Source organism: Malassezia restricta, chromosome VIII (assembly GCF_003290485.1).
Source record: "Malassezia restricta chromosome VIII, complete sequence".
Classification (NCBI taxonomy): Eukaryota; Fungi; Basidiomycota; class Malasseziomycetes; order Malasseziales; family Malasseziaceae; genus Malassezia; species Malassezia restricta.
The window spans coordinates 230410-242597 of record NC_040200.1 but is presented as its reverse complement, the minus strand read 5'-3'; the positions used below and the strand labels follow the sequence as shown (position 1 = coordinate 242597).

General features: G+C 61.4%; 8 protein-coding genes and 1 non-coding gene across 9 annotated transcripts; 4 read left to right on the top strand and 5 right to left on the bottom strand.

Moving 5' to 3' along the window:
- Nucleotides 1-25: 25 nt before the first annotated feature.
- MRET_4191 (PHD finger domain protein) lies at nucleotides 26-2332 on the bottom strand (the record flags this gene model as incomplete). Its single annotated transcript, XM_027630818.1, has 1 exon — nucleotides 26-2332. One exon carries the CDS (start codon nucleotides 2330-2332, stop codon nucleotides 26-28), a length of 2307 nt encoding a protein of 768 aa, XP_027486552.1.
- A 159-nt stretch (nucleotides 2333-2491) lies between these two features.
- Nucleotides 2492-3595, top strand: MRET_4190 (mitochondrial import receptor subunit TOM40; the record flags this gene model as incomplete). The annotated part of the gene is made up of 1 exon (XM_027630817.1): nucleotides 2492-3595. One exon carries the CDS (start codon nucleotides 2492-2494, stop codon nucleotides 3593-3595), a length of 1104 nt encoding a protein of 367 aa, XP_027486486.1.
- A 22-nt stretch (nucleotides 3596-3617) lies between these two features.
- On the bottom strand, nucleotides 3618-4949 carry MRET_4189 (uncharacterized protein; the record flags this gene model as incomplete). Its single annotated transcript, XM_027630816.1, has 1 exon — nucleotides 3618-4949. The coding sequence occupies one exon, from the start codon at nucleotides 4947-4949 to the stop codon at nucleotides 3618-3620; it is 1332 nt and encodes a 443-aa protein (XP_027486492.1).
- Nucleotides 4950-5033: 84 nt separating this feature from the next.
- Nucleotides 5034-8504, bottom strand: MRET_4188 (WD domain, G-beta repeat protein; the record flags this gene model as incomplete). Its single annotated transcript, XM_027630815.1, has 1 exon — nucleotides 5034-8504. One exon carries the CDS (start codon nucleotides 8502-8504, stop codon nucleotides 5034-5036), a length of 3471 nt encoding a protein of 1156 aa, XP_027486491.1.
- Nucleotides 8505-8635: 131 nt separating this feature from the next.
- MRET_4187 (histone H2A) lies at nucleotides 8636-9093 on the top strand (the record flags this gene model as incomplete). The annotated part of the gene is made up of 3 exons (XM_027630814.1): nucleotides 8636-8731; nucleotides 8757-9027; nucleotides 9053-9093. 3 exons carry the CDS (start codon nucleotides 8636-8638, stop codon nucleotides 9091-9093), a joined length of 408 nt encoding a protein of 135 aa, XP_027486495.1.
- Nucleotides 9094-9167: 74 nt separating this feature from the next.
- Nucleotides 9168-10466, bottom strand: MRET_4186 (serine/threonine-protein kinase; the record flags this gene model as incomplete). The annotated part of the gene is made up of 1 exon (XM_027630813.1): nucleotides 9168-10466. The coding sequence occupies one exon, from the start codon at nucleotides 10464-10466 to the stop codon at nucleotides 9168-9170; it is 1299 nt and encodes a 432-aa protein (XP_027486494.1).
- Nucleotides 10467-10569: 103 nt separating this feature from the next.
- MRET_4185 (uncharacterized protein) lies at nucleotides 10570-11408 on the top strand (the record flags this gene model as incomplete). The annotated part of the gene is made up of 7 exons (XM_027630812.1): nucleotides 10570-10594; nucleotides 10620-10667; nucleotides 10695-10726; nucleotides 10752-10775; nucleotides 10800-11165; nucleotides 11192-11258; nucleotides 11284-11408. 7 exons carry the CDS (start codon nucleotides 10570-10572, stop codon nucleotides 11406-11408), a joined length of 687 nt encoding a protein of 228 aa, XP_027486699.1.
- A 37-nt stretch (nucleotides 11409-11445) lies between these two features.
- MRET_t0069 lies at nucleotides 11446-11552 on the top strand. The gene has a single exon. It is a non-coding gene; the product is annotated as a tRNA-Ser (tRNA).
- A 58-nt stretch (nucleotides 11553-11610) lies between these two features.
- On the bottom strand, nucleotides 11611-11989 carry MRET_4184 (uncharacterized protein; the record flags this gene model as incomplete). The annotated part of the gene is made up of 3 exons (XM_027630811.1): nucleotides 11611-11636; nucleotides 11664-11721; nucleotides 11750-11989. The coding sequence occupies 3 exons, from the start codon at nucleotides 11987-11989 to the stop codon at nucleotides 11611-11613; spliced, it is 324 nt and encodes a 107-aa protein (XP_027486493.1).
- Between the last annotated feature and the right edge of the window lie 199 nt (nucleotides 11990-12188).

Genomic DNA, 12188 nt, shown 5'->3' with positions numbered 1-12188 from the left:
AGAGGGTCGGTGGATGGATGAGCAGCTATCTACGACCGCCACCGTTGCGCCGACGACGGGATTTGTCCTTGACGCGATCAGCATGACCGCCGTACCAGCCACCGGGCCCTACCGGGAACGGGTGCGGTGCTCCGCTGCCTGCTCCGCCATAAGCGGGTGATACGGGGCCATAGGCCGGTGGCGGCAAGACACTGTTGCGCACAACGCCGCCCCAGGGCCGCATGGGCTGGGGTGGTGGTGGTCCGGGCGGTGCTACAGGCGGACCTGGTGGTATGGGCGGCGGGCCTGGTGGGAGAAGCGAGGTGGGCATGGGAGGGGGTGGTCCAGGCGCCGGCGCAGCCACTTGAGGAGAAGCGCCACCGCCGCCGTTCAGAGTAGACAAGAGATTTTGGATAGCATCAGGTTTGACGTTGAGAATCGCGTCCAGGGAGGGAGGCGGTCCTGGAGGTGCCGACGGAGGGGCAGCGGGTGGAGCTGTGCGTCCTTCGAGACCGGTCTTGAAAAGCACCAGCACGACCAAGAGAATGTTCGCGGGGCGTTGAGCATCCCAAGCCTCGCCGAGTCCATCGGGATGGATGTCTTTCAGCCAATCTGGCACGGGCATATGCGACAAGAGGGGCGCGAGATAAAAGTCTTTGACAAGGGAGCCTTGAGCGCCTGGTGCAGGTGTGAGGACACCAAAGCGCTCTTTATCGGCAAAGTAGTGCACGAGTTTATCCAGAGCCGGCGAGCTATGCAGCGTGGTTGTATCAGACGAAGCAGCACCACCGGCATCCATGACCAGTACTACAATATCGTTGCGTGGAGAGAGGCGGACCTGGCCCAAGTAGTCAATCGCTGTTTGGCTGGGCAGACGGCCCTCAATGATACGCTCTTGTGCAGGGAAAAAGTCCTGCCAAATAGGCGCCTCAGGCACGAAGGCAGGTTGTGTGAGCTGGCGCACATGTACGTAGGCTGACGTGTACTCAGGCATCGTTACGACGCCGTCCCACACGACAGGTTGTAGCGAGACAGTGGCTTTTTGTGTGGCGCGCACGACAAATGCGTCGGGTGGGGGCGTGCCTGGTGGTGTCGTAGAGCTGGGCTCAGCGCTGTCCCCGAGGAACGAGTCAATGCACGTATCCGCCTCAGGAAGTGCCTCGGTATCGTCGAGGTCAGAGACGGCATCGACCTCGGTGTCGGTTGGCGCGGCTTTAGGTGCGGTGTGCCACACGTCCGTAAACGAGATGGGCTCTGGCGGTTGTGCTGCCTCGTCCTCCTTCACACCCTCCGAGGACGTGGTGGGGCAAGGCGTCTCGTCGTTGTCTGGCTCCGGCGCTGTCTCAGGGGCCGTTGCAAGTGCCGTCTCGGGCGCCGTCTCGGGCGCCGTCTCCGACACCATCGCCTTCGGTGGTTCCGGCGCAGGCTCAGGTGCGGGCCGCGCGTCGCCCTGCTCACGCTCAATGTCCACCTCGCCCTTGTGCGTGATTTTCCGAGCGGGACCATCAGCATGCTCGTGCAAGATGGCCTGCTCCAAGGCTTGACGCTTGGCTTTTTCGGTGGCTTGTCGAATAGAGTCATTCGCAAGTGCTTCGTTCGACAGGTGCACCATATCCTGTGCGGGAAGTTGACCTGATGTAATGCGCTCATGCAGTGACACGTTGCGCTGGTCCTTGAGGTTAAAGGCGAGAGAGCGGAATCGCTCCTTGTAGGCGCGAAGCGCCACGTCCTGGCCGTGCGCGTGGAACAGCTCTGCCTCGAGGTCATGGGCATAGGTATGTGCTGCCTCTACTTCGAGCTTTTTTGCGGCATACAGAGGCTCTAAAATCGATGTAAATGTCGTCAAGACGTGTTGCCGCACTGGATGGTCCTCGGCGGGCGTACGTGGGGACGTACGGGTTTTCCGGGGAGGGGGGAGGGGTGCCTCGTCGGATTCATCCTCTTCCTCTGAGACACCGCCTTCTTCCTCGTAGTCGGTATCCTTGGACTGTGTGCCCTCGCATGCCTGGCACACATACTCCTGCATCTGCTCGGCGGCTCGCTTCGACAGGCCGACGCATCGAAAGTGGAACCACTCCCCGCAACGGTTGCAGCATATCATGGGCGAGCCGTCGTTGCCACGGCGACATATGCAATATTCGCTATCGTCTTCCTCGTCGTCATCGTCCTCCTCCTCCTCCTCTTCGTCGTCAGTGGAAGACTTGGCACGCTTGGTATCCTCTCGAGTTTCCGTATGCACACGCTTACGTCCCGCAGCGCGAGTATCTGTCGACTCGGCCTCCGGGACATAACGCGCGGCGGGGCGCTTTATGCGTGATCCTCGTCGGAGAGGTGCATCTGCTTCGACACCCATCTACAAAGCGCGCTACGTAAGGTGTGCCACACACCCTTGGAGGACAGCGTGACGGAGGGCAGGGTGGCGGTCGTCTTTTCGTCGGCTGCTTGTCACGTGATATGTTTCTTCGGGCAGACGCCGCTGGCCGACTGGAGATGAGGTGTGCCTTTGACTTCAATGGCTACCCCCGTCGCCCAAGTGCCCGTGCCGCCGGCCGCGCCTGCAGCGCCGCAGGTGCATGCAGTGCCTGAAAAGACCGTCAGCAACAGCTCGCTGACTGGCTTCTTCGCTTCGTTTGACCCGATCATGCGTCCCATCGCGAACGTGTGCAGCACGATGCGTGAGATCCGCCGTTCGCTCGCGCTGCCGAACCTCGGCACTGTCGAGAAAATGCAGAACGAGGTCAAGATGGTGCAGACGGCCAACTTCCAGTTTGAGGGTGCGCGTGCGGACCTGACCAAGGCCCTCAGCATGAACCCCATTTTCCAGGTGACGCACGCATTCACGCTTGGCGGAGCTGGCAAGAATGCGTACAACTTTGGCGCCGTGTACGGCGATGAAAAGCGCTTCTACCAAGCCGGTCTTGATGATGCAGGCAATGTGACGATGCGTCTGAACCGCCTGCTATTCCCCGGTCACATCTCCAAGATCCAGGCACAGTTTGCTCCGGCAGGCGGCCAGAGCTTTGTGCAGTTGGAGCATGACTTCCAGGGCGCGGACTACAGCATGAACTTCAAGGCGCTGAACCCGTCGCCCACGAATTTGACCGGTATCTATGTCGCCAACTATCTCCAGACGCTCACGCCGCGCTTTGCGCTGGGTGCCGAGGCCGTGTACCAGCACCCGAGTCCTGAGATTGAGGAGGCGACTGTGGGCTATATGGCCAAGTGGGTCGGTCCTGCGAAGGAGTGGATCGCGACGGCGCAGTGGCAGCCGCAGGGTATTGCTCAGCTCACGTACTGGCACCAGCTGAGCGAGCAGGTCGATGTGGCTGGTGACCTGCAGATGATCACGCTGCCTCAGCGCCGCGATGCACAGGCGTCGCTGGCTGCGCGCTACTCGTTCCGCATGGCATCGCTGCGTGCGCAGATCGACAGCCTCGGCAAGTTGACGTCCGTGTACGAGGCGCGCATCTCGCCCGCGTTTGCGCTTACCTTCAGCGGTGAGCTGGATCACTTGAGTGGCGGTGCCAAGTTTGGCCTGGGTGTGTCGATCGAGAGCGGCGTCGAGCCTGTCGACCCGATGGCACTGCCGCCCACGCCGCCGACGGTGCCGATGTAGGTGGCTAGAAAAAAATGATACACTATGGATAATAGAGAAAGGTGCCTTGTGTAGGTGTCTCGTTGCGAGGGAAGAGGAGGTGGTGGAGCAGGCATTGCCCTTCCGCGAGCATGTTGTTGGCCTGGATGGGAATGAAAAAGAGGGGTGCGAAGATGAGGAAGAACGACATGAGCAGCATGTAGCGGATGACCACGGGCGTGCGCTGTACGAGCGCTGGGTGGAACTTGCTCACGTACGTTGACGCCACCGTCATGAAGCCATTCAGCACGAAAAAGAGCGTCTGGCTTCCGTGGAGCCTGGGCGGGGGCGAAAAGTGCAAGAGGTATTCATGCAGCAGGCCCGAGACGAGGAACGTCATGATGGCCTGGAGGGAGTGGAAGAAGAAGCGCTTGTCGAGGCGAGGAGGCGATTTGTGCTCGTGTTTCTTTTCGGGGGCCTGGCGCACGTTGGTATTTTTGCCCTGGAAGATGACGCGGTGCAGCACCGAAGCAATCGCGCGGTTCCAGCGCGACCAGAATGTGCGAATGCTCGTGGTGAAGAAGGGGTTCTCAAACATGGGCAGCTGCTCGACGCCAAACACGAGGCCAAAAGCGTTGAGCGAGAGAGCGCCGCCTGACGACAGCATAAAGTACAGTGCGAGGTTCATCAGCAGCAAGTTGATGCGATACGAGAACCACGACTGCTGGCCGAGCATCTGTGCGGGAGGGAAGACTGGCGCGAGGGCGAATGAGAACACGCTGCGGACGAGAGCGATGCCGAGCTTGTACAAGCACGTGAGACGCGGCGTGCTGCGAATACCGTGAGCCGCGCGGTATTCGAGGTCGACGGTCTCGACAGGCAGGAGCCACAGGTGCGAGTAGACGAGGCGGAACGACCAGCTCTCTACCTCGGCGCGGGTGCGCATGATAAACATGTCCCAAGTCATGAGCGAGGCACGGAAAGCGACGGCGGCGCGCACGTACGAGATCATACATGAGCGGCCGCGATCGAGAAACGTCGGCCAGAGGAGGAGAAGCGTCGACAGGGCCAAGGTGACGGTGCGGCGGACCGGCGTGGCCCGTGCCGCCGTGAGGCGGTACAGGGCGATGAGAAGGAGCGTGATCACGAATGTATCAGCGATGAGGCGCCCAATCTCGTCGGCGATATCCTCCAAAGCAATAGCCGGTAGGGGGAAAGTGTAGACAGATGCGCCGAGCGGCTGGGCGATCGTGGCAAACACATTGTGGGACGTGCGCAGCTGGGGCAGCACTTCGAGCACGCGCGGCAGATGCGCGACAAAGAGGTGCGCGGGGTTGTAGGCGGGCGGCACAGGGAGCCCCGGTTGGGACAGCCAATTCAGCATGGACCCCGACATGGGTGGCGTAGCTTGTCGTATTTAAGGGCCGTGCCGGACTTGACAGCCTATCGTGCCAGAGACATGATTGGGTCTATTTCCACTCTAAACGACGCCCACATTCACGTGCGCGTGTCCAATGCCAAGCCGCACGCTGTGTTCGTCATGCCACTCGAACGAGACATGGCGGAGGGTATCGATGGGCGAGAGCTGTGCGGCCGCGCCGAGGTGCAGCTCGATCGTGCGGTAGGTATGTGTCGTAGCTGACGTGGGGCGGAACATGTCCATGAAGCCGCCGTGCAGCCGCCAGAGCAGGACGACCTGTTCATCCAGGCTCATGGACAGGAAGCGGCGTCCGTCGGGAGAGAAGGTGCACGCTGTCACGGCGCGCTTATGCCCGTCAAGCACGTACATGCGTGTGCCGGACTTGAGGTCGTACATGACGACAAAGCCATCGGGTGTGCCGACGGCGAGGCGCTGGGATGCGCCGTGGAAGGCAATCATCGGGTACGTCCGCACGAGCTCATTGATCATGAGCGTCGCCGACTTGGCCAGGGACGAGCGGACGCCGACGTGCGTCGGGTCGAGCGAGCGCACGACTGCCTCTGCAAGGCGCGGCAGGCTGGGGTACAAGACCAGCGGCTTTTGGTGGATCATGAACGCCACGAGCCGCTGCGTCACTTGGCTCTGCTCGACGGACGGCGCGTGCAAAATGTCCATAGCCAGCGTGCTCATGAATAGCGTACTGTGCTTTTCCGCGAGTGCGAGCGTCGCGCGGCGCGCAAGGCCACGCAGGCCATGGCCCTCGTCCTGCGTCGCTAGGCAGAATATTCGCCGCACGAGATCGACCGTGTCAATGTAATGCTGCCACACATGGCACCCGGCACACAGCTCGAGCGCAATGTGCGCCTGTCGCGTTCCTGGCGTGGCATGCGCAAGGAACGCGAGCACGAGCCGCGCGACGTGGCGGAGCAGCGCGGGCGGAAAGTAGGCATAGCGCTCTGAGCACACGAGGCCCAGCACCAGGACGGCCTCTTCTTCGACGCGGGCGACATCCGTGAGCGGCACGGTGGGCAGGTGCGGGGCCCATACGTGCTCGAGGTGCGCCAGCACATGAGGCGGCGCGGCGCGTGCGTACGTGACAAAGACGAGGCGCGCGGCGGCACGAATCGCCTCGTTGTCGTCCAGCACGAGGTGAGCGATGCGCGGCAGCGACGGAAACACGAACGAGGCCGGGCGCACGATGCGGCTCATGAAGGCGGGCGTCAGCAGCGCATGCAAAAGCTGCTGTGCCGCTTGTGCGTCGACGGCTGCCGCGTACAAGAGGCCGAGGGCCGTCGTCAGCACGAGATGCTCGGCTGTGGCCTCGGGGCTCGTCGTGAAGCGGACGTGAGCGGCCGCATCGCACGGCAGGCATACAGTGTGGCCCGAGACGTAGCCCACCAATGGCGTCGTCGTCGTGGCCGCCCCGAGACGGAACACGGGGTCCAGCTCCAGCGGCGCAAGCACAGTGATGATGGGCGTCAGCACGTCGGCGTCGCGCACGGTAGGCGGTGGCAGCGGCACCGATGCGAGCACGGCGCGTTCGCAGGCGTCGAGCGACACATGCAGGTGTCGACACGCGACATCCATGGCGCGATGAACGTTGGCCAGGAGGACGGCAGAGGCGTCCGCACACCCGCTCGGCACCAGCATGCCGGAAGGCACGGTGCGTTCGGAGAGCGGCCAGGTGTGCTCAGGCACGACGGCCGTGCGCTGGAGATGCCCTGTCGTCATGTCCCAAGAGTGCACGGCGTCCGCATAGACCAGCGCCATGGCATGATCGCGCACGGCGACGTGAGTGAGCGCGCCGGCCGAGGGAAAGAGGTGGACGAGGCGCACGTCATCGAGGGCCAAGAGCGCCGCGGTGCCGTCACTCGCGACGCACATGACGCACCCAAAGAACCGCGACGCCGGAGCGAGACCTGTGAGCGGCACAAACGTCTGTACAGGCGCAGTGAAGCACGACCATGCAGCCTCGAGACGCAGCGTCGATGCATTCCACACGCCCACGTCGCCACAGGGTGTTCCACCGAGCAAGTGCCGCGTGCCTGTGCGTGGATTCGTGACGATTTGGAGGAGCGACACATCACTGTCCCAGCGCGATGCGGACGCCGGCGCAGGCGCCGGCGACGTCGACATGAGCATGTCGTCGAGCGACATGTCCGCGACACCCCGTCCGTGGGACAGCGCCACGATGAGGCGGTGCAGGCTTTGCGGCCACACGCATGTCCACGGCAGCGGCCCGGGGGCGCACGAGGCCGGGAGCAGAGGCGCCGCGAGGGCACCGGGTATCGGCACGACGACATGCGGCACGGTAGGCCGATCCTCGACATGGAGGGTCGAGCGTAGGTGCACCATGTGCTTGTCACACACGACGCCCGTCGCCGAGCCTAGGTCGACGAGTCTCTCGACCGGTGAGGGCATCGCTTGTGTGATATCGGCGCACACAACGTGGTCCGACGTGGCGAGGTACCATGTGTCGCGGAGCAGCAAATCGACCACCTGCCCCTCAAAGGTGCCCAGCACGCGCTCCGTGCCGCTCAGGGACACGCTGCGCACCTCGTGCTCGCGTGTGTACACAAACGCCAGCGCTGACATGTCCCAGGCCAGCGCACTCGCGCTGGGCAGGGGCACACTGGCCCATGGCACGAGGCGCTGGGCGGCGCGGTCGATACGCAGCAGGGTGGCGAGTCTCTGCCCGTGCAGCACCACAAAATCCCTCGAGGCATGGATGGCAGCAGGCCGGCGACACGTACTCTCGCCCACGAGCGACATGGTGCGCACGTCCCAGACAGACAGGCGCTCTGACGCCTGATACACGATGAGAAAGGAGTCTTGAGCGTGCATCGACAAAACGCGCGATGCGTCTTGGGGGTGCAGGCGCAAGAGACGCGTCCACACGCCGTCATCCAGCGTCCATCGCGTCGTAGGCACCATCGGCGCGCTCGTCTCCTGCAGGAATGTGGGCGGTGGCGACGGCGAAGAACGCGGCGGCGGTGGCGGCCATCGGGACGTCGGTGCAGGAGGCGTGTGACGCACCGCACCGGAGGCCTGCGACTCGAGCGAGTCTTCCGCCTGATGCGCCGTGTTTTCATCCAGCTCAGCCGGCGCAGACGTGGCCTGCGACATGCCTACCGTGGCTGCTTGCGGCGCGTCATCGGATGCATGCGGCGATAGATGAGCCACGAGCCTTTCGAGGTGCCGTCGGTGCGCTCGGCGGGTCATGCCTCCTTGGGGCCGCTCCGCAGGCGCGGGCGGCACGTCCGTGACCCGCACAGCGTGCCTTGCGTAAATAGACACCGTGCCATCAGCATGCCCCGTAGCGAAGCACGCATGGCCTCGAGTAGGCTCGTCATCGTCCAGACCCGGTGGCGGGACGTGGAACCACGTTGAGGACCATACCGGGTCGTCGTCTTCGCTGTCCGACCACGCATCCTCCTCATCCAAGCTTCTTGTGGCTGGCGCTGGCACTGGTACGGGCGGCGGCGCTCGAGGCACGCCCAGCGGAACGAGCAGCGCATCAGCGCGACGCATCAAGCACGACGACAGGGCCTGAGGCCGGAGGGTCGATTAGGTAAAGCGCGAACGGACCTCATACTCGGCCGAGACGCGTGGGCAGGGGGCGTGGGTCGCGATCAACCCACGCGTGTCAGGACGCAACAACCATGTCGTCAGCAGGCACGGGTGGCAAGTCAGGACCTGCGGGGCAGAAGCCCGAGGCACGGAAGCCGGTGTCGCAGTCTGTTCGCGCAGGCTTACAGGTACGTTTGTGCGCGCTCACGCCAGTTCCCTGTTGGACGTATTCACCGTCACCTCAAGAACAAGTCGCAAAACAACATTCGTGTGGGCGCCAAGGCCGCCGTGTACTTGAGTGCCATCCTCGAATACCTGACGGCAGAAGTGCTTGAGCTCGCAGGAAACGCCTCGAAGGACCTGCGCGTCAAGCGTATCACGCCCCGTCACTTGCAGCTCGCCATCCGTGGTGACGAGGAGCTGGATTCGTTGATTCGCGCTACGATTGCCGGTGGTGGTGTGTTGCCATACATCCACAAGTCACGTACGTACATACACACTGACGCCAGTCATCAAAACGCCCGGCAAAAAGAAGGGCGCCTCCGAGTGATAGCTTCTATGGGCGGGCGTGTCGCGCCCGTAGCGTGCTGTGGGTAGGGATCGTGTTTATATGTGCCACGTGGTTTAATTCGCACGTACATACCGACCGGCACGAACGGATGCCTGGGGATCGTGCCGCATGATCCAGGGGTGCCGAAGCACCTTGGAGAGCGGTAGGCGGTCGGCGGGGTTGTAGCGCAGCAGCGAGCGGATCAGGTCCTTGGCGTCAGGGCTAAAATGCTCGGGCATATGCAGGTCCACCGCCGCAATGCGCTTGTACGTCATGCTAGCTCCACTCAGCTCCTCAAACGGTGGCACGCCCTCCAAAAACTCATACGTCAGCACACCCATCGCCCACAGGTCCACGGCCCCACCGTGTGGCTTGCCTTCGACCATTTCAGGCGGCAGATAGTCCAGCGTGCCGCACAGTGTAGCACGGCGGTTGCCAGGTGCATGCACACTCCATCCAAAATCCGCAATCTTGACCTCACCACGTATGCCGACAAGCAGATTCTCGGGCTTGATATCACGGTGAATGATGTGCTTTGAGTGCAGGTACTGCAGTGCATCGGCAATCTGGGCAATGTACTTGGCCGCTGTGCTCTCGTCAAAGCGCCGCTCCGGCAGCTTGGACAGGATCTTGAACAGCTCGCCGCGCCCAGCAAACTCCAGCATCATGAAAATACGGCCACGGTCGTGGAAGTAGCCATACATGCGCAGCACATTGGGGTGCCGCAAATTCATCTGGATCTCAATCTCTCGGCGCAGCTGCAGATCCACCTTGTTTTCCATGAGTTCCTTTTTGTATACACACTTGAGGGCCACTACATAGCCCTGATTGCCCAGACGCGCCGACGTTACGGATTTGGTCCGCGCCAAATACACGCGCCCAAACTTGCCCTTGCCCAGCGGACGCCCGATCTCAAAGTCAGGCAGACCCCATGGCCGCGTCGGTTGGTGGTGCAGACCCTCCATAGATGAGTCCATCGCCAGCAACTGTGCTTCAGTCGATGTGTTCCGACGACCCTTCTTCTCGTCACGCTCAAGTCCGCCATCATAGCGTCCCAGATCCAGCCTCGCAGACTCGGGTCCGGGCCTCGACGATCCCACGGCTGATTCTGGCATGCGCGACACAGAAGATGTGCGCACGGATGGTACGGTATCTTGCGCATGCTTCGCAGTGAGAGGAGCGCGTGGGTATGTGGGCTGCTCGGCCTTGACTTTGAGGGGACGGGGTTGAAACGGGTGGGGAGCGGCTTTCCGGTGCTGCGACGTCATCCATGTCGTGTTCAGAAGTGCTGTCGCACTCTTGCTCTTGTCAGTCGTCGATCCATGCAGCGACATGGACGACATGCGCGACTCGAGCCTGTCATGCTCACTCATCGCAATGGCAACAAGCCAAGATCAACACCGACGGACGCGTCTTCCGTCACGTGCACAAAAACGCCTAGAGGCCATACGAGGTGCACGGCCCTTGCCGAGAGCCATGGTGCTGTTTTTCACGTCGACAGGTACGTACATGGATTCTTATTCCAGCGTACAAGGAGCCTGTGAAGATTTTCATGGGCCGCGACAAGGTTGAAAGTGGGTGCTCGCTATACTGACCCAAAGACGAAGATTTACTGGCGCATGGCTTTCCAGAGGTACGTGTGCCACGACTCACGGCAGGATGTATGGTTTCACGTCGACAAGGTACGCACAGCGGACTAAATAAAGTTTTCTTCAGCACATGTGTATCTCCGCATGCCTGAGGGGATGGAGTGGACATCGATTCCAGAAGGGATCTTGGAAGACTGTTCGCAACTGGTCAAAGCCAACTCCATCGAAGGTAACAAGAAAAACAATATCACGATTATCTATACGCCGCATGCCAATGTCAAAAAGACAGGAGACATGGCTGTGGGCACTGTGATGTTCCATAATGACAGGCTCGTCAAGCGCTTCCATGTCAAGGAACGCAAGAATGAGATTGTCAACCGACTCAACAAGACAAAAGAGGTGCGGGCCGTGGACTTTGAAGCAGAGCGTCAGGAGCGTGAGCGAGCGGTAGGACGCAAGAAGAAAGAGCATGCACTGCAGCAGGTGCGTGTATTATGGTTGACCATCAGCAAAAGGAGACGCTGGAAGCCAAACGCATGTACAAAGAACAGGCCGAGGCGAGAGATTACTCAAAATGTACGCTCGCGTATGCTAATCACAGTGTTTTCCGAAGAGGCCATTGCAGAAGAGCAGCGCGCCAAAGAACGCCGTGCCCGTATTCGCGCCGCGCAAAAGACGCAAGGAGAGGCAGACGAGGCGTATGAGAGTGACGACTCGTTCATGTAGATAGTGCGCACATGTGTCCGTATCCAGCACAGTCGCTGACAAGATGGCCGAGTGGTTAAGGCGGTCGCCTGCTAAGCGCACAACCGTTCAGGTTGGTAAGCGATTGGGTTCTGCCCGCGTGAGTTCGAATCTCATTCTTGTCGAATTTTTTTAATTTGCCCTGCCCTCCAGCGGACTTGGGTCGATACGCTATGGAATCTACTTAGCCCCACACGCCGTGATTGATTTCTGCGTTAGCTTTTTCAGTGCACGTACTGGAAAAGGTACCCCACGTCGGGCCGCCGAGAATCAGCGTCGTTATCACCCACTTGAGCTGGCAGTGTGAGTAGAAGAACACGTACCGTCACGCTAAGCGCCGCTCCACGGCGGATATTGACGCACAACATGACCAGCGCTTCGAGGATGTGGATGCCGATCGCCAAGTTTTTGATCTTGCGCATCACAGAGGGGCCACCAAGAGCCTGGCGTATCCATGCGCCCATGGTGTTGGGGCCAGCCTGGTCCACGTACAAGAAAGCGCTTAGGAGGAAGAGAACCTGGTAGGCCTCTGGTGGGAACTTGTATCGGATCACAGTGACCATGGTAACGATGCAGGGCAGCTGTGGTGACCGGAGAGAGCCGTGGCCCCAGGCGGACTGGGCGCATGCTCTCTGGCAGCGAGGCCGCGTGGAGGCAGCATGGGAATTAAGTGTCCCCCACGTGCGGTAGTCGCCCAGATGCTCCACGTTGGCACATTGAGCGGCGCGCGGCTTGTTATGGGCGCTGCATGCTGTGTGGGAT